The sequence below is a fragment of the Drosophila subpulchrella genome, chromosome 3L (genome assembly GCF_014743375.2).
Source record: "Drosophila subpulchrella strain 33 F10 #4 breed RU33 chromosome 3L, RU_Dsub_v1.1 Primary Assembly, whole genome shotgun sequence".
In the NCBI taxonomy this organism is placed as follows: domain Eukaryota; kingdom Metazoa; phylum Arthropoda; class Insecta; order Diptera; family Drosophilidae; genus Drosophila; species Drosophila subpulchrella.
Genome location: NC_050612.1, coordinates 27379357 through 27400678, shown reverse-complemented (window position 1 = coordinate 27400678; position 21322 = coordinate 27379357). Strand labels below are relative to the sequence as shown.

General features: G+C 39.6%; 6 protein-coding genes across 7 annotated transcripts; 5 read left to right on the top strand and 1 right to left on the bottom strand.

The window, feature by feature from the left end:
• Window positions 1-316: 316 nt before the first annotated feature.
• On the top strand, window positions 317-11692 carry LOC119554120 (zinc transporter 1-like). The gene is made up of 8 exons (XM_037864889.1): window positions 317-453; window positions 1303-1369; window positions 8383-8569; window positions 8635-8759; window positions 9736-9833; window positions 9892-10408; window positions 10478-10712; window positions 10778-11692. Exons 3-8 carry the CDS (start codon window positions 8393-8395, stop codon window positions 10973-10975), a joined length of 1350 nt encoding a protein of 449 aa, XP_037720817.1. The 5' UTR covers window positions 317-453; window positions 1303-1369; window positions 8383-8392; the 3' UTR covers window positions 10976-11692.
• Window positions 11693-13272: 1580 nt separating this feature from the next.
• On the top strand, window positions 13273-13642 carry LOC119554617 (drosomycin-like). The gene has a single exon (XM_037865611.1). It carries the CDS (start codon window positions 13317-13319, stop codon window positions 13530-13532), a length of 216 nt encoding a protein of 71 aa, XP_037721539.1. The 5' UTR covers window positions 13273-13316; the 3' UTR covers window positions 13533-13642.
• A 1250-nt stretch (window positions 13643-14892) lies between these two features.
• LOC119554619 (drosomycin-like) lies at window positions 14893-15266 on the top strand. The gene has a single exon (XM_037865612.1). It carries the CDS (start codon window positions 14927-14929, stop codon window positions 15134-15136), a length of 210 nt encoding a protein of 69 aa, XP_037721540.1. The 5' UTR covers window positions 14893-14926; the 3' UTR covers window positions 15137-15266.
• Window positions 15267-16765: 1499 nt separating this feature from the next.
• On the bottom strand, window positions 16766-17994 carry LOC119555320 (phosphatidylinositol N-acetylglucosaminyltransferase subunit C). 2 transcript variants are annotated; one of them, XM_037866646.1, is made up of 2 exons: window positions 17411-17994; window positions 16766-17345 (listed from the first exon to the last, which is right to left on the bottom strand). In XM_037866646.1, exons 1-2 carry the CDS (start codon window positions 17900-17902, stop codon window positions 16986-16988), a joined length of 852 nt encoding a protein of 283 aa, XP_037722574.1. In that variant the 5' UTR covers window positions 17903-17994; the 3' UTR covers window positions 16766-16985. The 2 variants fall into 2 exon arrangements, with proteins under 2 accessions (XP_037722574.1, XP_037722573.1); XM_037866645.1 differs by having other exon boundaries at window positions 17402-17989.
• A 144-nt stretch (window positions 17995-18138) lies between these two features.
• On the top strand, window positions 18139-19668 carry LOC119555322 (dolichol-phosphate mannose synthase subunit 2). The gene is made up of 2 exons (XM_037866650.1): window positions 18139-18409; window positions 19498-19668. Exons 1-2 carry the CDS (start codon window positions 18301-18303, stop codon window positions 19632-19634), a joined length of 246 nt encoding a protein of 81 aa, XP_037722578.1. The 5' UTR covers window positions 18139-18300; the 3' UTR covers window positions 19635-19668.
• Window positions 19669-19686: 18 nt separating this feature from the next.
• LOC119555319 (nicotinamide riboside kinase 1) lies at window positions 19687-21214 on the top strand. Its single transcript, XM_037866644.1, has one exon. It carries the CDS (start codon window positions 19716-19718, stop codon window positions 20691-20693), a length of 978 nt encoding a protein of 325 aa, XP_037722572.1. The 5' UTR covers window positions 19687-19715; the 3' UTR covers window positions 20694-21214.
• Window positions 21215-21322: the final 108 nt, after the last annotated feature.

The window sequence follows — 21322 nt, the reverse complement described above, 5'->3', positions numbered from 1 at the left end:
TATTCTGGCCTGATCTGGGAATCCCCGGTGTTTTAAATAATAGCACTAGGTGTGCTCTGTTACTAACAGACTGTTGGAATTTTTATCTCGTACATTTTAGCAAGACATAAAAAAAGATAGAAATAAAACATAATTAAGTATTTTTAACGTTAATCATTTGCTTATTGTAAATAATCCTATCATTTTTAGGAAATCAGTTCTGCAAGCCGTAAACTGCACCCAAGTTCACAACCCACCCAAATGAAGTATTTTTTTTGCAGGAAATGGTATTTTTTGAACATAAGGTGGTATTTTTCAGGCCGGGTGGTATCTTCGATTGATACCAGCGCGGTCTCACCGATTCGGTGGAAAATAATTATTTATTAAAAATTCGTCCAGCCGCGCTGTTACATCGTCTGTGCTGTGCGTTCCGCTCCGAGTGCGGCAAGAAGCAACCAAGAAGGCAGCCAATCGGTAAATTACGGCGGAGAGCAAAGAGTTATCCGGGAATTCTTGCGACAAGTGCACGTGCAATCGTGAATCGTCTTCCCCCTCCCCATCTCCTCTTCCCCTTCGTCCATTGTGACTGTGCACAATTAACTTGCATACATTTGTATATACGTAGATGGCCCTGTTTGTATGTATGCGTGCCACCCCCAAAAGAGGTGGAAAATGGTGAAATGCCAAGGAATTTCCTCAAAATCCAAGATAACTTCTTGCATTTTACTTTCTAACTTTTACAGCTTTTATCTGGAACTTTGCTCTTGCAGCAACAAAAACAACGGTGAAAATCGGAAGTTGTTTTTTGTATCTTCTCTCCACTTTTATCGCAAAACAACAGCAACACTGTTCCTGCCCCGCCCTCCCCGCCTCCCCTTTGTGCTTTTGTAAATACAGTGAATATCGGCTAAGAGAATCTGGTGAAAATCAACAAAGGCAACTTGAGTTTTACATGTGTCGTTGATAAAAGGCAAAAACAATGAATATGCAAACATGTAGATAAGTAATTTGGAGAAGTAGCACATTGTTTTTGAAGAGAGATAAAGTACATTTGAACTTAATGTATATTAATTAATTCAAGTGCTCCATTTTAATTTCACTAATTTAAAGAACTAATTATATAAAAATACATTGTAATATCTTTAAAAATAAGATTTAAAAAACTCGTAACTAAAATGTATGCATCCATATAGTTTGCATATATTTAAAAAGCTTTAACTTCATTGTTTTTAGCTAGACATTCAGAGCCCCAGGCCGATATTTACTGAACATTTTTTATTTATTTGTTAATTAACTTTACAAAACAATACATTTTGATTTTAGCCACTTCAGTGGGAGTCGCGTTTCTGCTAAGGAACATCAACACCTAATTTTCAGTCTCAAAACTTTGGTAAGTGATGCCTTTTACTTTATATTTATAGATTATAGATAAAAACACAGTGAATAGGTTATAAAGTTTTCAAATATGAAGTAGGAGCTTGTCACTTTAAGAGTTTTTTTAATTTAAGGGTGTATTTAAGGGAATATGGAATGATACTAATATTTTGCAGTACTTAACCGCACTCTTTATAAATAAATCCTTTATCTTAGTTATGATATGTACATATTTCTCTTCACAAAACCTGTACGAGCATGTCTGTGACCCTTACCATTATTATCGTTGCTATTAAGGCACGTGGGTCACCGAACTGGGCGGGTGGGCGTGGTCAGGTAGTCGTTCCCGTGTAATAGCTGCATTTCGACAATCGATCTTAATCTGCGCTTCCTTTTCAGGGTCTTCGTCTAGGACTTGTTATACTTGATTTATTGTCTCTTCCCGTGGCATCCCATCCTCGAAAACCGGTTGTTTTGCCTTAATCATCGGTTCTCGCTGGATATTTTATCTGAAATTTGTCTGACTCATGGTTGTTTTTAAAGTTTCTGCTGCGGCAATCCCACATTCTTTGGGGAAAAACATTTTGTTTATTTTTGTTACTTTCGATATATTGTAAAATATATTTTTTCTAAGTTTCATGTTTGCTGATTTATTCCATAAATAGATTTTATCATCCCTGTTTCCTAGCACGTATTTTTCTAAGTGGTGACGTTCTCGAAGTAAACATCAATATATATTTAAAAACGTATTTATTACCACCTCAGCCTCTACAAATTTTGTTCGATTTTGTATTGGGTCTCGAAATTCTTTGTGAAATTCTGTGTTGATGCGATTTTCACTGTTGCATAAAACCCGTGTATTCCGGCCCTAATTAAATCACATTAAATTTCTGCTCGCTGTGGCTGAAATAATTCGATTTAAAGGTCAGGTCGTCCCACCACTCAACCAAGTGACTTTCCAACTCTTTTTGTTCTCAGTTCCCAGTTAATCAGCGCAAATTTACTGAAATTGAAAGCAAAGCGGCATCGGAGGAGGGAAAAAATCAATATGTGCTAATACTATTTTGTGACAAAACAAATTAAAACGCACAAAACAGCTTCGCACTGTTCTGATTTATACATATTACCTACATGCTTATTTATTCAGTGCATTTGGTTCAGTTTCAGGGGTGAATATTTGAACAGCATTTAATATTTGATACAGACCAATTTGATTTGTGGGTAAACACATTGACTATTGACTGCAGCTGAAAATGAGGCCAAAAGTGGGTTATGTTTGCCCCGGCCACCATAAAGTAGCTTTAATTTACGACTGCAACCAAAGTAGGTTAGCCTAGGTCCAGATAAGCCTTCTCCCACTGCGTTATTTCTCCTCTGCGGACCAACCGTATCATATTATAATCTCAAAGGTGGTTGGATAACTGGCTTTCCAAGAGAATCATGCACCAGCGACCTTGACATGGTTTTTCGGCTGTTCTATAGAAAAAAGGATTCCACATTTATACTACTGTATCCATTGAAATTTGATTTGTCAGGCTCGTGAATTTTGTTATTTGTTTATCGCCGCCACTTCATGCAAATTGGGGCAATTCAGTTGCCAGTATTTTTAGCTGACACATCCATGCAATGTCTGTGAATGCCCATAGTATCTACCTCTCTGCCAGGCCGATGGAACTGTTTTTCTTTTATACATTTTCTCTGTTTTGTTCTCGGAAAACGCAACTAGGTTGGACTTCCCACCGCCCATTCCGGCTCTTACTTTGCCTTTCTTTTCGACGCCCTTTTTTTTCCAGAGCGCCAGAGCTCCACTTCCACCTCCGTCCGCCGCCTTCCGTTCCCGAAAGGTCTGCAAAAGAACCGGGTTAATCGTCGCCACGTTGTCGTCGGGGAGAACAAATGATTCTCTTTCGTTTGTGGGTCAACTGCAGTTTTTGCCATTAAAATAATTATTTGATTGCCATTTTGCTTTTAAATGTCGCGAATAAGGTAGATTTTACCTTGGAGATAGTAGCAACCATCTAAGTAAATAAAAATCATCAATAGAGTTTGGGCATATATCACACATTGATTGGTTCATCACCATTATTTAAATTTTCACAACTCAATTTAACGCTTACTTTTGAATTTTTTGTTATTTCATAATAAAGTAATAAAACATCTGCACAATATCATATTTACCTCAATATTCTTTAAATTTCTTATCAATAAATAACCCGCCCAATTCAGTTGGCTTATCTAAAATAGTGATTTCAAGTACTTTGTACAACTTTCCGTGCATAAACGATCGATTTCCGCTTATCACCTAAATTATTTCTTATCGCTAGGACAGACGAAACTATGTTTGTTTTGCCGTCTTTGTTTCTGGCTTAGTAACCCACATAAACACCACCGAATCCGAATCCAAATCCGAGTCCCAGTTGTCCGGGGGCAATTGGGCGGAGAATACTTGTTCAGTGCAACTGGAGATGGAGAGGCCAATTAAACCACCTGACCTAGAATATTTGTAGCCCAGTTTCGCCGGCCGAGAGTGCATGTGTTTTACATGCCACCGCACTCACAATTATATAGTCCCCATCCGATCTAACAAATTCGTACTTTGAATCAGCCGACTGTGAGCTGCATGTTAAATGGCTTGAATTAATTGCGTAGGCCACGCATGTCACGTGCTCTTCACTTAGGACAGCGACTGACTGCTTACATATATAGGATAGGTATACGATAGACCGCCCCTTTCCACCCAAAAAATCCTTGAGCCAAGCCAAGCCGGAAATTTAAAATAAACATTCCAAATTTCCTTTTAGATTTCTTGTGGTACATTATTGCTTTGCTCATATTTTATTTTATATATTTTTGTAGAGCACATCACGTACTTATAGAGCCAAGGCCAAATTGCAAGGCCCAATGTCAGGCTAAAATGAAATTTAAATTGTCTTTAAGGGGCAATATTTAAAGAAGGTACCAATATAGAAAGCTCCCTTTAAGTAATTTGGCTGAGGGTTTCAAATATGATATATTTATCAGCCAACGACCTAATAAAAAATGTATTTTTATGGGCATATTCTATTTGACAAGTGAATAGGTTTTCCATTTGTCTAAGTAAAAATGTAATTACCTTTTAAAGAACTTTGAAAATATTTTAAAATATACTTTGTAAGTTTAGGTAATATGTTCCAAACTTAGGATACACAATTTATAAGGTGGAATATAATCAGAATTAGAATCAAATTATAACATTCCAAAAGGTGATATTTGTTGCATTGTAAAGAAAATGTTTCTGTGGATTTCCACCATCGTTTAAGCCAACCTTTTGACCAAGGGCTTTAACATAAGCTACGTGCAACCTGTATTTTAAACGCTCTTCACTCTCTTGATGACTGTGACAACACAACCCGCCGAAAGCGGCAAAATATTTGGTCAGCCAACAGCCGCGAAAGAGACTCTGATATTTCATCAATGGCCTGGCCATAGTTTGTTAGTTTTGGGGACCTGTACGTCCCATTTATGCGGATCACGTTCGCCAATCGCGGGCCGCCCGCCTGGAGGGGCTTAAGAGCTCTCCGGGACGAAGGTGGCTATCGGGCATTGGGTATCTACTATCAGCTGCAAGTGACACATTTTAAGCCACGCCAGTTGACCACTTTGTTGGCCAGGCCAACGCAAAGCAGTCCCTATCGGCGATTTTGTACCTGTTCAAACACAAAAGGCCTGTGAGAAACGACTAAAGGCCAGGTAGGGCCATTGGACCCAGGCATTCGAGCAGTGCTTATTCGTGTGTGAACGGACGAGGTATCCCGCACGTTCCTCTAAAGTGTATATTACATTTATATATTTTCCATTATTAACATTTGCATTGGATTCCACTAGCCGCATGTAAGTTATGTGATTCAGCTCAGTTCCTTTCATTGCTCATTGTTGATTCTAGATTAATTCGCTTGGTGCGCACTGCACTTGTTCAATTGTATAATTTGCCTAAAGATCGTGGGTGAACGTTATTGTATATCTATTATACACTTGGAAAATAAATGTAAATAGAAGTGAAACAAATTATTTAGTAGTCTTTTGATCAGGAAATTCGCTTATCACAATTGATCCTATTAGTTTTCCCAATATTATATTTGATCTATATAGTGATATCTTTATTAAAACATTTCAAAAATGTTTCTTAAAACTGTGAAATGTAAAGCAAAAAGTGTAAATAACAATTATGATCAGGTTTAAACATGTTTTTTCCAATTGAGGTGTTAAAATCTATTTTTCTAAGCAGAAACCCCTAGACCTAGACAGAAAGATATTTGATATTGCTGTGTTTCCAGCCAACTCAATCGTGGAATTTACCTAGTATTTTCCTCAAGTGTCGGGTTGAGTGCACCCAAGGGAAAACCATAAAAAAAGCCTATTTGCACGCTATTTAATATTTGGCTAGTTTAAAAAGTAGCCTACCTGGTATGGAGCGACGACTCCTGGTCTCGGGTGCTCATCCCGTCAATCCGAACCCACTCCCCCTACCTTTTCCGCCCCCCAGTTCATCCGATAAGCGGTGAATTGTTTGCTTTTTGCGCACATGCTGCCAAAAAAAGAACCGCCCGCCGGCGGCTTATCAGCCCTGTTTATCTAGTTTAGTCATATGTAGCTGAAGGTATTCGCATATGGAGAAGATGTACACAGACACGTGGACCCAGAAGATCGGGTTGGGAATACGGCACGCATTTATTGGCATTACTGCACACGTTACCCATGCGATAGGATCGCTTTTGGCGTAGATAAAATCAAAATGCAAAAAGCAAAAAGCCCCCTTTGTTTTTGGCGTCTCGTGTGCCGAGCGTTCTACAGTAAAAGCTGATGGATAGGAGGGAGTGGCGGTTCGAGATAACAGCTACACGAGGAGATTGTGTAATCGTTGGGCGCGAATGTGCTGGTGGTGATGCAGATTCCCGGACAGTAATGCCTGGCTAATGATAGACACCAAAATATTTGGTATAGGAACAAAATAAAGCCATTTCAAAGAACGATATATACGTATATCATAAGTATTCTAGAGTATTCTTTTTAAGACCCGAAACCAGTTGATATTTCCTTATCGTAAACATTTTTTTTTCCAGAACTATATATATCTCACATTTCTTGAGCTTGAGCATAGGAAATATAATGTGAATATTGTATTCAGCACTTGAGTCATTTCAGAACCATCTGGAATAGAGTATTCAATTCATGATGTCGCATATTATTTGTTTCCTAATAGACGTCAATCCCTAGCTACATACACTGGTCGGCATATGTATTTTGACAAAATAAAAGTTAAGTATACTCATAACTTGAATTTACTTCTTGTAAACTATAGGCATCAATGGAAAGGTAATTTCAATGCCGTTTGAATGATACAATACATTTCTTTACCCATTCAGTACTTATTGAAAAGGACGAATTTGTGTAAATCAACTTTGAAATTTTTAAAAAAAACTTTTTTCCTCGTCTTGAAAACTTAAATTTTTTGATGCAAAAAGTTTCTTCAAACAAAAATAATAGTAACTGCAAAAAGAATTTTTCAAAAATCATTTTGCTTATATTTTTTATGATTTTTTGAAGGTGACAATGTCGGAAAAAATTTGTATGAAAAAGAGAAAAATATGGCTCAAATGCCTGTTTTTCAGCATTTTCAAAAAATCATAAAAAATATAAGCAAAATGATTTTTGAAAAATTCTTTTTGCAGTTACTATTATTTTTGTTTGAAGAAACTTTTTGCATCAAAAAATTTAAGTTTTCAAGACGAGGAAAAAAGTTTTTTTTAAAAATTTCAAAGTTGATTTACACAAATTCGTCCTTTTCAATAAGTACTGAATGGGTAAAGAAATGTATTGTATCATTCAAACGGCATTGAAATTACCTTTCCATTGATGCCTATAGTTTACAAGAAGTAAATTCAAGTTATGAGTATACTTAACTTTTATTTTGTCAAAATACTTATGCCGACCACTGTAGTTGCTTGGCCAACGGGCAATAGTTGTTGGCTTTTTAGCCGAAAATGCAAATTGTTTTCTTGCCCGTCGCCACAGCAGCAGAAAGAAATAATGAAAAAGAAACGTCACCCTTCTGTGTTTACCACCCCGTAAACCCTGCCAATATACCCCGCATTCGCCATTATACCCCGATTTCGCCTGGCAACCGGTGGGATTTCGCCCGATGCCGATACAGTGTCGATTCAGTTGAAAATGTTTTCTGTTTTTGTTTACCCAACGCGTTCGATGGCTGGCAAGCCGTTCCCGATCTAAAATAAAGCCAGGCACAAGCTAATTCAGTTCTGGAGGAGCAACAGTCCTCTCAAGTCTTCCAGGCCGACATGCAGTTCTTCGCGTGAGTCGGATATATGAAAATCCCACATCTACTGAACCGAGACTTGGTCCATAAAAACTACAAACTACATTTAAAACTATCGCCAAGCCCCTTTTTCACTCCCCCCATTTGGGTTCGGGTTTATTTTCTTCTTATACCCGCTTTCAATTAAATCGCTCCCTGATGAGGGGCACTAAAGCTTTTGCCTAAACAAAAGGCTAAATGGAACTAAATGGAAAACTGTTCGAGCAGCAACAATGGAAAACAATTGAAAAACTCAATTTGTTGGTAATTTGTTTGGGCGTGCGTGTCTCAGTGTTTTTTCTCTTTGTGCAATAACAATTTCAGAGCTTGGCACATTGCAGGCGATTTGACTGCATAAAAAGCAGTTGAATGAACCGAGAGCAAACTTTGATTGATATTTCGAAAGCCATATTGGGGGAATATTGATGAGGCGGGGGACTTAAATAACAGCCGAGCTTCTCTAAGTTCAAATTCGGCTTTCTTTGGTAAATAAATTGTGGGGAAATCTATTATACGTGCTCTTGTTTCCATGACTCCAACTTTTTTATTGCATTAATTATTGCTCGAAAAGAACTAGAACTTCAGGAATTTTGTTCGTTAGATTTCCAATAGTTGTAATAAAATGTTACTTAGGTAATACATATTATTTTATATAACCATATTTCTCTTTCTTGCAGCTTCTCCAAAATGGCCAAGTACTCGGGCAAGAAATGCCGGCTGCTCTCGATGATGTGGCTGACGGCGTTCTTCTTCTTTGTGGAGATCATAGTGGGCTATGTGACCAATTCGATGGCCCTGGTGGCGGATAGTTTCCACATGTTGGGCGACATCGCCGCCCTGGTCATATCTTTTCTGTCTGTGAAGGTAAGTCCCTGTCGTCTACCAAGAAATACAACTTATATCACTCACGTCACCTCCTATCTCGACAGATGTCACCGAAAAAGTGGTCGAAGAACACTTTCGGCTGGGCCAGGGCTGAGGTTTTGGGTGCTCTGGTCAACGCTGTTTTCCTGGTGGCCTTGTGCTTCAGCATCACCATCGAGGCCTGCAAGAGGTGAGTGTCAAATCCAATCCAAATAAAAAACAAAGAATAGGAATAATATTAAGATTCCTTAACATTTCATTTACGAAGATCTCTACTCTTCTTCAAATGGTTCAATTCCTTATTCCATTGTTTATTTTGTAGCTGAGACTTCCATGAAGCTTCGCCATCACTTATAGAAAGAAACAAGCAAATCAAAATTTGCAAAAAAGGCAATTTCTTGTTTATCTTATTTATAAAAGAGCAAATATCCCTAGAATTTGCTTTGCAAACAAATCAAAAAAGTAAAGCTTCCAAAAGCTACCCTTGCTCTAACTAATTTTAAAAATAGTTAAGGTTTTTGGAAGCACATTTTAACTTGATCTTATATAGTACGTTTTAAACTCCTTGTCACCATTTCGTAAACTGCTTTCCATGGCAATAATATCGGGAGTAATTACGGATCAACGATCCACACCCACACCCAGTTGTCCGGCGATCTGTGAGCAGTAAGCCGTATTACGAGCAATAAGCTCGCCTTGACATCGACATGTGTTAACGTGATTTGTTTATATTTTTTTGAATCACTCGATTCCGTCTGTGTGTTAATTTGTTGTGATACGTTTGGGTTTTACTGCCACCTTTCCGTTTGTATTTGTGCATTGGGTTTTGTGAATTATACACATAATTTACATTCCGGAGGCATTTTGTGCATATTTAATGAAAGCTTTACGAGGTGAGTCTGTTGCCAATAGCTACCGATTCCCTGGAGACGCCAACTACACTGTAAAAAAAAAATAATCTAACCGGGCTAATAAGTTTATTTATAAACGGCCTTTAGAGAAGTCTAGTTGTTTAATCAGATAGTTGATAACGTAATCATATATAGGTTGTATTTGAATTCAATATGTAGGATTGTATACTTTCGTAGAACTACTAATAATTAACATTCAATGAAATCATTGAACTCGAAATGTTTTAATGTAATAATTTATTGGATTTATTACAGATTTATTGAAGAGGAACCGATTCACCAGCCCGAACTGTTGGTTATCGTGGGAGCTCTAGGACTTTTGGTAAATGTGATTGGACTGTGTCTGCTTTACGGTAAGATCAACAAAAAAAAACCAAATGGGACCAAAACCTAACCTAATAGAATCCTTAGAACACGGCGGTCACCATGGACACTCACATGGCGCCGGACTCACCCGCAACCACAGCCGCCTCACAGAGCTGGCCAACATGGACGAGGGCGAGGATGAGCAGAACGAATTTGCCTACGAGAAGCAGAAGGAGAAGCCACCGGTGAAGAAGTCCAGCCATGGACACAGCCACGATCCCGGCCAGATGAACATGCGCGGCGCCTTCCTGCACGTTCTGAGCGATGCCCTCGGCAGCATCATTGTGGTGATCAGTGCTGTGGTGGTGTGGAAGACAGAGTGGAAGTACCGATTCTACATGGATCCTGCCCTGTCCATCTTACTGGTTGTGCTGATCCTGCACTCCGTGTGGCCGCTGCTGCGCGAGTCCGCTTTGATCCTGCTGCAGACGGTGCCCACGCACATCCAGGTCGATGCCATCCAGAAGAGGCTTCTGGAGAAAGTTGATGGCGTGCTGGCTGTGCACGAGTTCCATGTGTGGCAGCTGGCCGGCGATCGCATCATCGCCTCGGCCCATATAAGGTTAGTTTTAATAAGAAGTAACCCTTAGTTTTATAAACAATCTAATCAATATTCTCTTACCCCTTTTAGGTGCCGCAATCTGTCGGAGTACATGAAGATTGCCGAGAAGGTGAAGGAGTTCTTCCACAACGAGGGTATCCACTCCACCACCATCCAACCGGAGTTCAGCGAGATCGAGGGCTGCAACATGTCCGACGGCACATCCAGCATCAACATGAGCGGCTCCGACTGCTGCGCCCTGGACTGCCCCACCACGGATGAGGGATGTGTCAAGGCCACATGCTGCCAGAACAACAACAAATTGGTGGGTTTACCTTGTCTATATGCAAATGGGGAAATAGTGTAATGAAACGTGACATTTAATTGCAGAACCCACTGCCCTCACCCACCAACTCGCCGTACCTGTGCCGCCAGCGCAATGCCGCCCGACAGGCCGGCGATGTGGAGGCCGGTTCCCTGCTGGAGGCCGCGTCCAATGGCAACCAGGGAGCCACTGGCGGCGCCACCGCAGGAGCGCCTGCGGTTGCGATAGGGGCGACGTCAACGCCGAAGAGCGATTTGGTTTGACGACAGCCACAGCAGGCGCAACCACATGTACACTTTGCCACGACCAAAACGGAAACCACAACCGCAACAACAACGGCAGTCACAACAGCCACAACAGCAGCAGCAGCAACATCAATACGTGATATAATGTACGAGCCAAGCGCCAACAACCAAGTGGCTTCCAGCGCACAGGTGGACGGCAATATCGGCCTGTCAGTGACCGCCCAGCGGCGACGGGAGCTTCAGTTGCAGGCCGAACAGCAGTATCAGGAGCAGGTGTCACCTTTGAGCACCAGGAATGGTGATGAGGTGGCCCTCTAATTAGGAGCCTAGTTTAACGTTAATTGTGCAAACCGCTGCAATGGAGACTGGTCTGCCATGGTGCAGCGTTCGTGTTTTAGTGTTTGTATCATTATTTGTTCTTAGTGGAATTTAGGAATTTAAATGAGAGTGGCCTGACCTGACCACTGAGCTAGTTTAATTAAAGTAAAATCAAAAAAGAAAAACACGATTATCTAATAGTGCTGAGGACACAAAGTTTAAAAAAAAGAACATGCAGCTAATGAATATGTCATTCATATACTATATTGTATGTTAAATCTATTCGATTGTAGTTAATTGCATTAGTTTATAAGTCGATAAGTGAGCCCAACCAACAGAGAATACATATGTACTACGTTTTTTACATTTTGAGAAAGTTTATATATACGTGAAATAAATTATTGTATTCAATAGTTACCTACGGATTAGCAAATGACTAAACACAGTTTACAAAATACATAGTTATATACGCATGTATGTTTGTGAATGGTTAGGCATAGTCCCTTAATCTTAGTAGTTGTAACGCTATATGTAAAAAAATGTTTTTACCACAACCGAGAAACTAGTTTATATATTTAATTTTAATCGTACCGAACTTTAAAGTGACTATACATTTTTAATGCAAACATATTGTATTATTTTATGATCTGCATTCATTTTCACCTGTATTTGTTTGTAAATAAACGCCAAACATAATCAGTCCGAGCTAATTGACATCAGATGATTTGGGTGGTGGCAAAATTTGTCTTCAGCAATTGGATACTGGTTTAATCAAATGTTCTTTGGTCATATTCATCTCTATAGGCACATATTGAGATCAGCACAAGGGGTTCTAGCTAGACTACCACTATGGAAAGCACAAAAGTATGCCTTTAAGAACTGTGTTGCAACTATTTGCATTTTCACCAAAATGCAAGTTACTGGGCACAGGGATTCTGAGCCTATATAAGCACTTTTGAATTTCAAATTAGATCAATTTAACACAAAGTGTTACTCGACGATAATGAAGTTCCTGGCTGTTCGCCAACATGTCAGGTGCGGAGGATTGTCTTTCTAAAACATTCGGTCCTCCCTGTTTCGAATGGGATGATATGTGCCGAAGATCCTGCTTAACAAATGAAGGTCGTACCGGTGGCCACTGCAGTCCCAGTATGGAGTGCATTTTTCAGAAATTGTTAAATTGTAAAATAGATTTATACGATTACCTCTTTAAGAGCTTAGCAAAGATTCAGTTTCAAAAATGGTGTTGGTCTAAAAAAGTTGCCATTAAAAAAACAAAAAGCTTCATGGCATTAGAATACCTTTAAATGTACGTTAAAATCGTCAACCAAGATAATCGAAAAGTGTGAACAAGTCAAGTTATGTCAGTCAATAATTGCAAATCCATACAATATTGCAATAAATCTTAATTTAAAGTATTTTTATTTATAATTTTGCATGCAGCTGGTTTTTATGGAATTTGTTCTAGTTTTCTTAAGTTTAATCGAACGTGCTACTATTGAATACGTTTCATTATTCAAACAATTTAAACCTGTATTTTGAAGTCTCGTGATAAATTGTGCTTTAATTTAATGTACATATTTATGAATTCATTAAACTTAATTAATAGTAGATCTCACCTCAAACAAAAAAATGGAAAAGAAATGCCGGTTTTACACATATGCATAGATCGTTTTTATAATAGAATCCGTAAGTGTGTTCTATGCACCCCCTAAAGTAGGCAGCTTCTAATAAATACACTGCAATTTTACTCTGTGATTACCATGTCACCTGCGTTGGTAATTTAATGTCAATAATAAGATAAGTAAAGTAAATGGAAAGTGCAAAATATGCATTGGATTAATTAAAGGTTTTGGAAATTATCAATTAATTCTGCTTATGTGAGAAGCCGTAAAGTATGCTTCTCAAAAACTATATTGCACTTATTTGCATTTTCACCATGATGCAAGTTGCTTAACGCATAGATTCTGAGCCTATATAAGCGCTCATTTTGGTTCGAGAAACTCAAAGTAAACATTTTACCAAGAGAATTGTTATAAAAATGGCGCTTCAAAAAAGCCTGTTCGTTATCCTCGCTGTGATGACCATCGTCCTAATGGTGGCCAACACGGCATCGGCCATTGATTGCCTGTCTGGAAGATTCAGTGGTCCTTGCTGGGCTTGGGATGGAGAGCAGTGCCGCCGCCTCTGCGGAGAGGAAGGACATGTCAGCGGACATTGCAGTGCCAGCCTGAAGTGTTGGTGCGAAGGATGTTAAAGCCTCTCCACTTTGAACGAGTTTATATTCGTTAATATTTACACTTGAATTATGTATTTTTTATTGTTTTTACAAATAAATAAAAAATATATATCACGGCAAAAACTATACTTTAACTGTTAGTCAAACTTACTACACCATTTGGATAGGTAAGTCTTCATTCATCACTTTGAAAACTTCACAATCTTAAGCTAATCAAGTGTTGTCCTTGACTTAAAAAAAAACTTTTGGTTTATTCTTTCTGCGACCTATTAGGTTGCACAAAAACGCACATTTTTCAAAATGTATAAGTTTGATGTTTTTATTTTATTATTATTTTTAAATAAGAAATTTTACCTCTAAGCAATCTGCTGCATTGCTATTCATAGGTTGTTTAATCAAAACTAACTTTGCATCATTCTTAATTAATTAAGACAGGTAAACAAATCATTCGTTCAGAGCCGGCTTTTGCAAGTTCATTTTATGGAACTTGTTCTGGTTTTCCTTACTTTACTCGATAAACAAATAAATTAATCATTGGATAGGAAAGTCTTCATTTATCTCCTTGGAAACTTCACAATCTTAAGCCCAACAAGTGATGTCCAGCCTTATAAAATAACTTTTGGCTTATTTTTCTCTGCCACTTATCAGGATGTACACTTCTATATATATTATTTGGATTTTTTTTTAATGTATAAGTTAAATGTTTTTATTTTATTATAATTTTTTTTATAAAAAATATTAGTTCTAAGCATCCAGATTCCTTGCTATTCATAGGTTATTGCAATACATCTTTATTTGCATCATTCTTAATTAATTAAGACAGGTAAACAAATCAATCGAATCACAGCCGGCTTTTCCAAGTTCATTTCATAAAAAACTTGTTCTGGTTTTCCTTAGTTTACTCGAAAAACAAATAAATAAAACATTGTGCATAAACTTAGCATATGATCACAATGACAGAACAAAATATTTTTTTAATTATTTTGAATTTATTAACAAATTATTCATATTACAGCGGATATCTCAGTTTTATTTTATGGCACTTGTTATGGGTTTCCTTGATTTAGTCAACTTGTTTCATGGTCTCGTGATAAATAAATCATACTTGGTAAGATTAACATATGATGCCAATAAAATTGAAAAACGTATAAGGTATGCTATCATAAACAGAAACCACAACTGCATTGCTAGTTTTAAAAACAGAATATTTATGTGGGTTCTTTTTATGCCCCAAAGTAGGCACCTAAAATCAAATACACTGTATTTAATTATATGTTCTCAAATTATTATCTGTAATTATCTGCTAGTCATTCGACGCCGGCAGAATCCAAATTGGTGGGCAGCGAGATCCCGACCCTATAAAAGCGCCGCAGTGCTCTATTTACCAGTAAAAAACTACGAAAAGTAACAAGATGCAGTTCAAGTTCCTGTACTTTTTCCTGGCTGTGATGACCATCTTCATCCTGGGCGCCAAGGAAGCCGAGGCCGACTGTCTTTCCGGCAGATATGGAGGTCCCTGTGCCGTCTGGGACAATGAGACTTGCCGTCGTGTGTGCAAGGAGGAAGGACGAGTCAGTGGTCACTGCAGCCCCAGTCTGAAGTGCTGGTGCGAAGGATGCTAAATCGGCTTCCACTTCGGTGGATGTTCCCAAGCAGTCCCGAAACCCGTGGCTCGAAATCGCATATAAACTACTCTATCTTAATGTGTAGCATTGGTTGAGAACTACAAATACATATATGGTTGCAAAGTAACTTGGCTCTTTTTGTTCCGGGATTTTCCAAGATTTTTGGTTTTGAATTGATTGATTGCTCTGGCTTTTCCCTTGCTTGTTCAACCGTGATAGTGTAAACCTGCTACGGTACAAATCTTCTCATCATTTGTTTGTAATCATCGAACTAATCTGAATCTCAAGTAATTTCATAATATTAAAATTAAGTTTGGGGATGACTTTTTTGAAGCTGTGAAAAATTACAGGTATCTTTGATAGTCTTATGAGTATAAAAACTAAAGAATGAAATGTGTGATCGAACAAAATAATGGCAGTAATTATTAGAAACAAGTACAGTTTAAGTAGTCGATATCGATTGATTTGAACTCGATCTAAATGAAGAGCCAATTATTTTCAAGTAGAATTTATTTATTATCTCTGATCTCTGATTAAGTCATTCCAATGTATACAATGAAGTAAATACCAGAAAATAAGTACATCAACTTGTCGGAATAAGATATTAAGTGATTCTATAGAATCGTTATCTCCAAAAAAGGTATTGCGCACTTGAGAAATTGTTGGGGTAGCTTGAAATGCACAATGTTTATAAACCGAATAAGGGTTTTTCAATATTAAACAAATAATATATCATTATATAAGAGGTTCTTGGGAAGCCCCTTAAAAGCGTGCCGTTAATAAAGATGCCGCTCATCCATATTTCATAGGCTATGATTAAAATAATTGCTTGCATATATTTGCATTAAATTGGGTTGAATATATACAATGTATGTGCAGCAGTATGTTTAGTTGTTATCTATGAAACCCGTTCTAACCGCAGACGAGATAGTTTATTTTAAGCTGAATCAAAAATTAAAGCAAATTGACTTGTACTGCCTGTGGGTTAACCCCGTGCAAATTCTTTCGAAACTATTATTGAACTAATTTTCCCGCCAATCAATAATCATACCGGAAAAACAAATGTTAACCTTTTGCTACTGAAACCTCGACAACTTAGGCACACTTATAGTGTGTGTTGTGTTTATATAATTAAAACTAGTTTCAACTATAAACAAGATGCGAGATTCAGGTGAATATACAGTGCATTAAACTTTATAATAATTATTCAGATAAAATTTATGTGTTTCCTCGGATTCGCGGGAAAATGCTAATGAATTGTAGATTTAAAATAATATTAGTCTTCAATAACTAGTTTCAGTAAGACAAACTAATGAAGGTGTTGGAACTGGGCCATTAATTAAATAGATGAAATAAATTTATCAAAATAAAATAAAAGGTATTGGATTGAATGATTTCTACCCTTCCATGTTATTAAACAGCTCCCGAGTTAATGTCTCATAACAACTACGGTTCCAACAACCACAGGTTCTGTAGTGTAATCAAGAACACGATATGGTCCATGTTTTATCTGAAACGCCTCCCAATAAAACTTAAATGGTTCAAATTGTCAATGTCTTTCAAATACGACATCAAAATTGAAAACATATTTTTATACGTACATAATTAATAGAACTAATCTCTATCTTTTTAAGAGTATAATTTATTAAGAGCATTCTTACAAGCTAGAAAGACACAACATAACAGAAAATAACATTTAAAATGGCTTTGAATGAGTTCTACAAAATTTAAGACATTTACAGAGATATACAAAAAAGCGTGCAAGTTGCTAGTAATTGGTGAAGTGCTCCCCGACATCGCCGCCACCGGGTCGTGGCGGCAGCTGTTCTGAGAAGCGGAGCTGCCGCTATAAGTTCTCATCCAGGTTCTCGTCGGTGTTCTCCTCCACGATGGCCTCGTCCCAGGGGCCGTGGATGTTGAACTTGAACTGCTGCTGCCACACGAATATGAACGGGCAGACAAAGTTGATGAAGACAGTGGTGGAGGCGTACAGATAGAGTACCGGCCGTGATATCCAGTAGAGGGCCAGGCAGCATACTGCAAAGATGGGCACCATGAATCCAGCATGCCAATTCGCTTCCGTCATAATGGGATACAGCACAAAGAAGACGGCGGCCTCGACGAGGAGAACGAAGGCGTGATACGAGGTCGGCAGGCGGGAGGCCAGGCAAATGGCTCCAAATATGGCGGCATTCAGCGAGATGGCCTGGGATTAACAAGGAAATGTGTAAAACTTTTAACTCAATACAATACAATCACTACTTTGGAGACCATGGCCACATCCAAGCCGTAATGGCCAAATATCAGATTGCCCAGCAGGACGAAGAAGGTCATCGTGTAGATGGTGTCCGTGCTGATGGCCTGGGTGAGGGTATGCAGCATCGGTGAGAACAGATAGCCGAAGAGGACCACGGTGACCAGGGTTTTGGAGTCCTCGCCCAGTAGCGCCCAGCTGAGACTCCTGCCGCGGTACCACAGGTATCCAATCCCCGTGACCCCGCAGCTGGGCAGCAGGATCGTGGTGGGCGACACACTAGCGCTGAGCATCAATTGGTAGAGTATCAGGAATCCGGTGATGCAGGATATCTGGTTATTTAGCACCGTGATGCCGGCAATCGCCTGGCCAAACGTGTATATCCTCACATGCAGGTTTGTGCGCAAATCCTTCAGGAAGCTGGCGTCCGTGTAGTTGTCCGGATACTCCCGGTTCGAGTAGAGGTTCTTAACCCACGGCCGACGTTTCGCTTGAGCCTTTTTCACCATTTTTTAATCATTTAAATATTGTTTATTTACATTAGAACACGTCTTCTTCATCGATTTTAGGAGGCCAGGTGTTAGAAATCGCTATGCCAGGAGGGTGGTGTCCCCGCTAAGTTAGCGAAGACACTTTTGTCACATTTCAGAGTGACCGTTTAAGACACCTTTTTGGTATATATTTCGGTATATTTGAAGTGGTTTACCATCCCTAACCACTTGGATTTGGAAATTTTTTTGAGCACGCACTTGTTTGTTTTGTTTACAATTACTCGGACCAGAGCTAGGATTACTTGGAGATTCGCCCTGAAAAACGTGGTCTACTGGACAGTGGAGCAGTGCACCGCCCCGGGGAGAACGCCCCATGAGCAGTCTTCCGCAGAAATCAGAGCCGAGAATAGCTATTTATGGCTTCGAATGCGCAACTCGGAAAACTAATTTTGATAGCCGCAATCGCCGTGTTCTTCTACTACTTCTTCTGGGTGGCCGTCCTCCCGTTTATGCTCATCGATGAAGGTGAGTTCGGCGGACAAGTCTGGGGCTTTTTCTCTCGGTTATAAGTTTTATTGAATAATCTCGCGCCGCTTTTGTGCAGTAATTAAAGTGACGCCGCGGCGTAAATTGGTCACGATATAGGTACATATTACATATACGATGGGTGTGTGAGGGCGAGAGCCCATCCGATTCCCAGAAATCGCGGTCCCAAACCGGGGTTACCTGGAATGCGGCTCTACTACGCTCTAAGCTCGGGTCAAGGTCACCCACGAGCAGAGATGCGGAGAGTACAGTAGTCACCGGCTATGTGCGCAGTCGGTTAAATATGTCTTAAGTAACATTTGGTATCACTAAATATTATATGTTATTATACATATATCTTAAGTACACACCTCTTAATTATTTTACCACTGCCTGTACTGTAATTACACTGTAGGTAATGGATCTGAAATTCCATCACTCATATTACACATGATCTTGACTTGAGTCGTTGCAATATCCACCATATCGGGGGACAGCCTTACCCAAACAAACCTTGCTTAAACAACCGTATTTAGTAGGAAATTAAAAATCAGTCATGAGCATTTGTTTATAGACGTCATCCCCTGTAGCTCGTTAACCGTACCTGGAGAACTACCAATTGCCAAGTGATTATTGTCAATAGTTTTCGTTTAATAACTTTTACTCTGAACGGGTATGCACTTTCCATTCCGTGAGCAATCTAATTTGTTGCTCCAAATGCTGGCCTAAAAATACAAAATCTAATCGTAAAGCTACCATAATCACAAAAAATCAAACGCAGAAAATCAATCCAGTTTCATATTTCCCAGTTCCACCCATTAGATCTATACCATATCAAAATTCTATTTGTTATTTGTACATAAATTAAAACCATAAACAACTGAATTATACACAAATAAGTAAACAGTATATATCAGCGAAGTATTCCATTTCATTTCCTGACTAATGATATTTTTATCAGAGCAAGTACTTCTACTTAAAAACTAAAGTATTGCATTCGGCTAAAACTAATATACCGACTTGAAAAACAAATCAATTTTATGTCTTATTATTTTTATGACTGACCCTTATTTTCCTGCCTCCCACAGGTAATCCCATTCGACTGTTCTTTCCACCGCTGAAGTACGCTTTCATAGTGCCCACTGTGTTCGGGGTAATCTTCCTCGGCGGCATCGCCGCGTTCTCCTTCTACCACATCTGGAGCCTGAGGGTGAAGCGCGATTAAGGGGGTTATCCAGGGGTTATCAGCCCCGAACGTAAGATTCCGCTGAGCAACAGGGAAGAGCGATAGTCAGTCGAGGACAACATGCCGCAGTGGCTGGTCATTGGAATCTCGGGCGTCACCTGTGGTGGCAAGACGACGTTGGCCCACAGCCTGCACGACTACTTCAGACCCTTGTGTGGAGCTCCGCTGTGGAACTCCCCGTACACCATTGGCGAGGTGCGTCTGATCTCGCAGGATGACTACTTCTTGCCCGTGGAGGACAAGCGCCATCAGCGAAATGAGGCGCTCAATGCCATCAACTTTGAGCTCATCACCTCGCTGGACATGTCCAAGATGCTGAACGACATAGCGCACATAATGAAGGGGCGCCACGTGGTTCCCGAGCCACCGGAGCAGCTGGTGACCTATGCCAACTTTGAGCACTACGCCCTGCAGTTCCAGCAGCAGTACCATTACAATGCCAACTACTACAAGCAGGCCAATGGCGGGGCCTATCAGTATCCGCCACAGCAGCCGCCGAGGCATCACCACCATCACCATTCCCAGCAGCATCACCATCAGCAGCAGCAAATCCAACAGCAGCAGCAGCACATCATGCGGATCAATGCACAGATTGCTGCCCAACTGAGGGACAAAAAGATCAACTTCCTCCTGATCGAGGGATTCATGATTTTCAACCAGCCGGAGCTGCTGGCGCTGTGCAACCTCAAGTACCACTTTCATCTGCCCTACGAGAAGTGCTTCGAGCGGCGCAGCAAACGCACCTACGATCCCCCCGATGTCACGGGATACTTCGAGCTTTGTGTGTGGCCGCACTACGAGAAGAACTTCAGCGAGTATCGCGACTGCAAGGACATCACATTCCTCAACGGTGAGATAGCCAAGGAGAAGATATTCAAGTTTGTCCTCCAGCGCATCGTCCACTACTTCGAGGAGCGCTGCGAGGTCCCAGCTCCTGCCCCAGTCGCCTGTCCGCCGCAGCAAAAGCGATTTGGGATGCTGTACGTTGGTCCGAGCAATAACAACGTGATGCCCACGGCCTGTCCCATGGAACAATAGATTGTCCCAGGAATCAGTGTACAATAAAGGAATATTGTATAGATTAATAGTAGGATGTTAAACGGTTCAAAATTATTTGAATTACTTCCCCGAATCGTGGCTAAAATCCCCTTTGAACATATTAAGGCATATTCGTAAGCAAATCTAAGGGTGGTTCGATTTTTGATTGACAAGTCATCGAAATTTAATCCTTGTAACTATTTTAGATCGTGAACATTAGAACAAGCATCCATTTTTAACCACCGCAAAGTCCAAAGAAATTGCAGTATTGTTTAGAAAATATATATTCACTCGGACTATCATTTAGAAGGCCCAGTTTCTAGCTTCTTTCCAACAAATCGACCCGCCCTAGAATACAACTTTCATTAGTTAGTCTTTATTTCGTATTAAGATAGTTTTTATGGGTGACATGGTCTCTCTTGTGGAGAACGCTCTTGTAACCAGATTGTGAAATGAAGAAACTCGGTTCAGGAATTCATATTTAGCTGTGCTAACTATTATACTTGTATTGTTTACTATTACGTCATGGAATTTTGCAAAACCCCAACGAGGCAATTTGCGTGGGGCGTTTTTATGGAGTCGAAAAGTTATTGTACTATATAATGGATATTTATATATGCACCTTGTAA

Excerpts from the sequence above, each read along its gene's own strand:
- LOC119554120 (XM_037864889.1), top strand. The coding sequence starts at position 8,393 with ATGGCCAAGTACTCGGGCAAGAAATGCCGGCTGCTCTCGATGATGTGG. Across the intron at positions 8,570-8,634 it reads TATCTTTTCTGTCTGTGAAG|ATGTCACCGAAAAAGTGGTC; the intron begins GTAAGTCCCTGT and ends CTATCTCGACAG. Across the intron at positions 8,760-9,735 it reads ACCATCGAGGCCTGCAAGAG|ATTTATTGAAGAGGAACCGA; the intron begins GTGAGTGTCAAA and ends GATTTATTACAG.
- LOC119555322 (XM_037866650.1), top strand. The coding sequence starts at position 18,301 with ATGGCTTCGAATGCGCAACTCGGAAAACTAATTTTGATAGCCGCAATC. Across the intron at positions 18,410-19,497 it reads GTTTATGCTCATCGATGAAG|GTAATCCCATTCGACTGTTC; the intron begins GTGAGTTCGGCG and ends TGCCTCCCACAG.
- LOC119554619 (XM_037865612.1), top strand. The coding sequence starts at position 14,927 with ATGCAGTTCAAGTTCCTGTACTTTTTCCTGGCTGTGATGACCATCTTC.
- LOC119554617 (XM_037865611.1), top strand. The coding sequence starts at position 13,317 with ATGGCGCTTCAAAAAAGCCTGTTCGTTATCCTCGCTGTGATGACCATC.
- LOC119555320 (XM_037866645.1), bottom strand. The coding sequence starts at position 17,902 with ATGGTGAAAAAGGCTCAAGCGAAACGTCGGCCGTGGGTTAAGAACCTC. Across the intron at positions 17,346-17,401 it reads ATGTGGCCATGGTCTCCAAA|GCCATCTCGCTGAATGCCGC; the intron begins GTAGTGATTGTA and ends TGTTAATCCCAG.
- LOC119555319 (XM_037866644.1), top strand. The coding sequence starts at position 19,716 with ATGCCGCAGTGGCTGGTCATTGGAATCTCGGGCGTCACCTGTGGTGGC.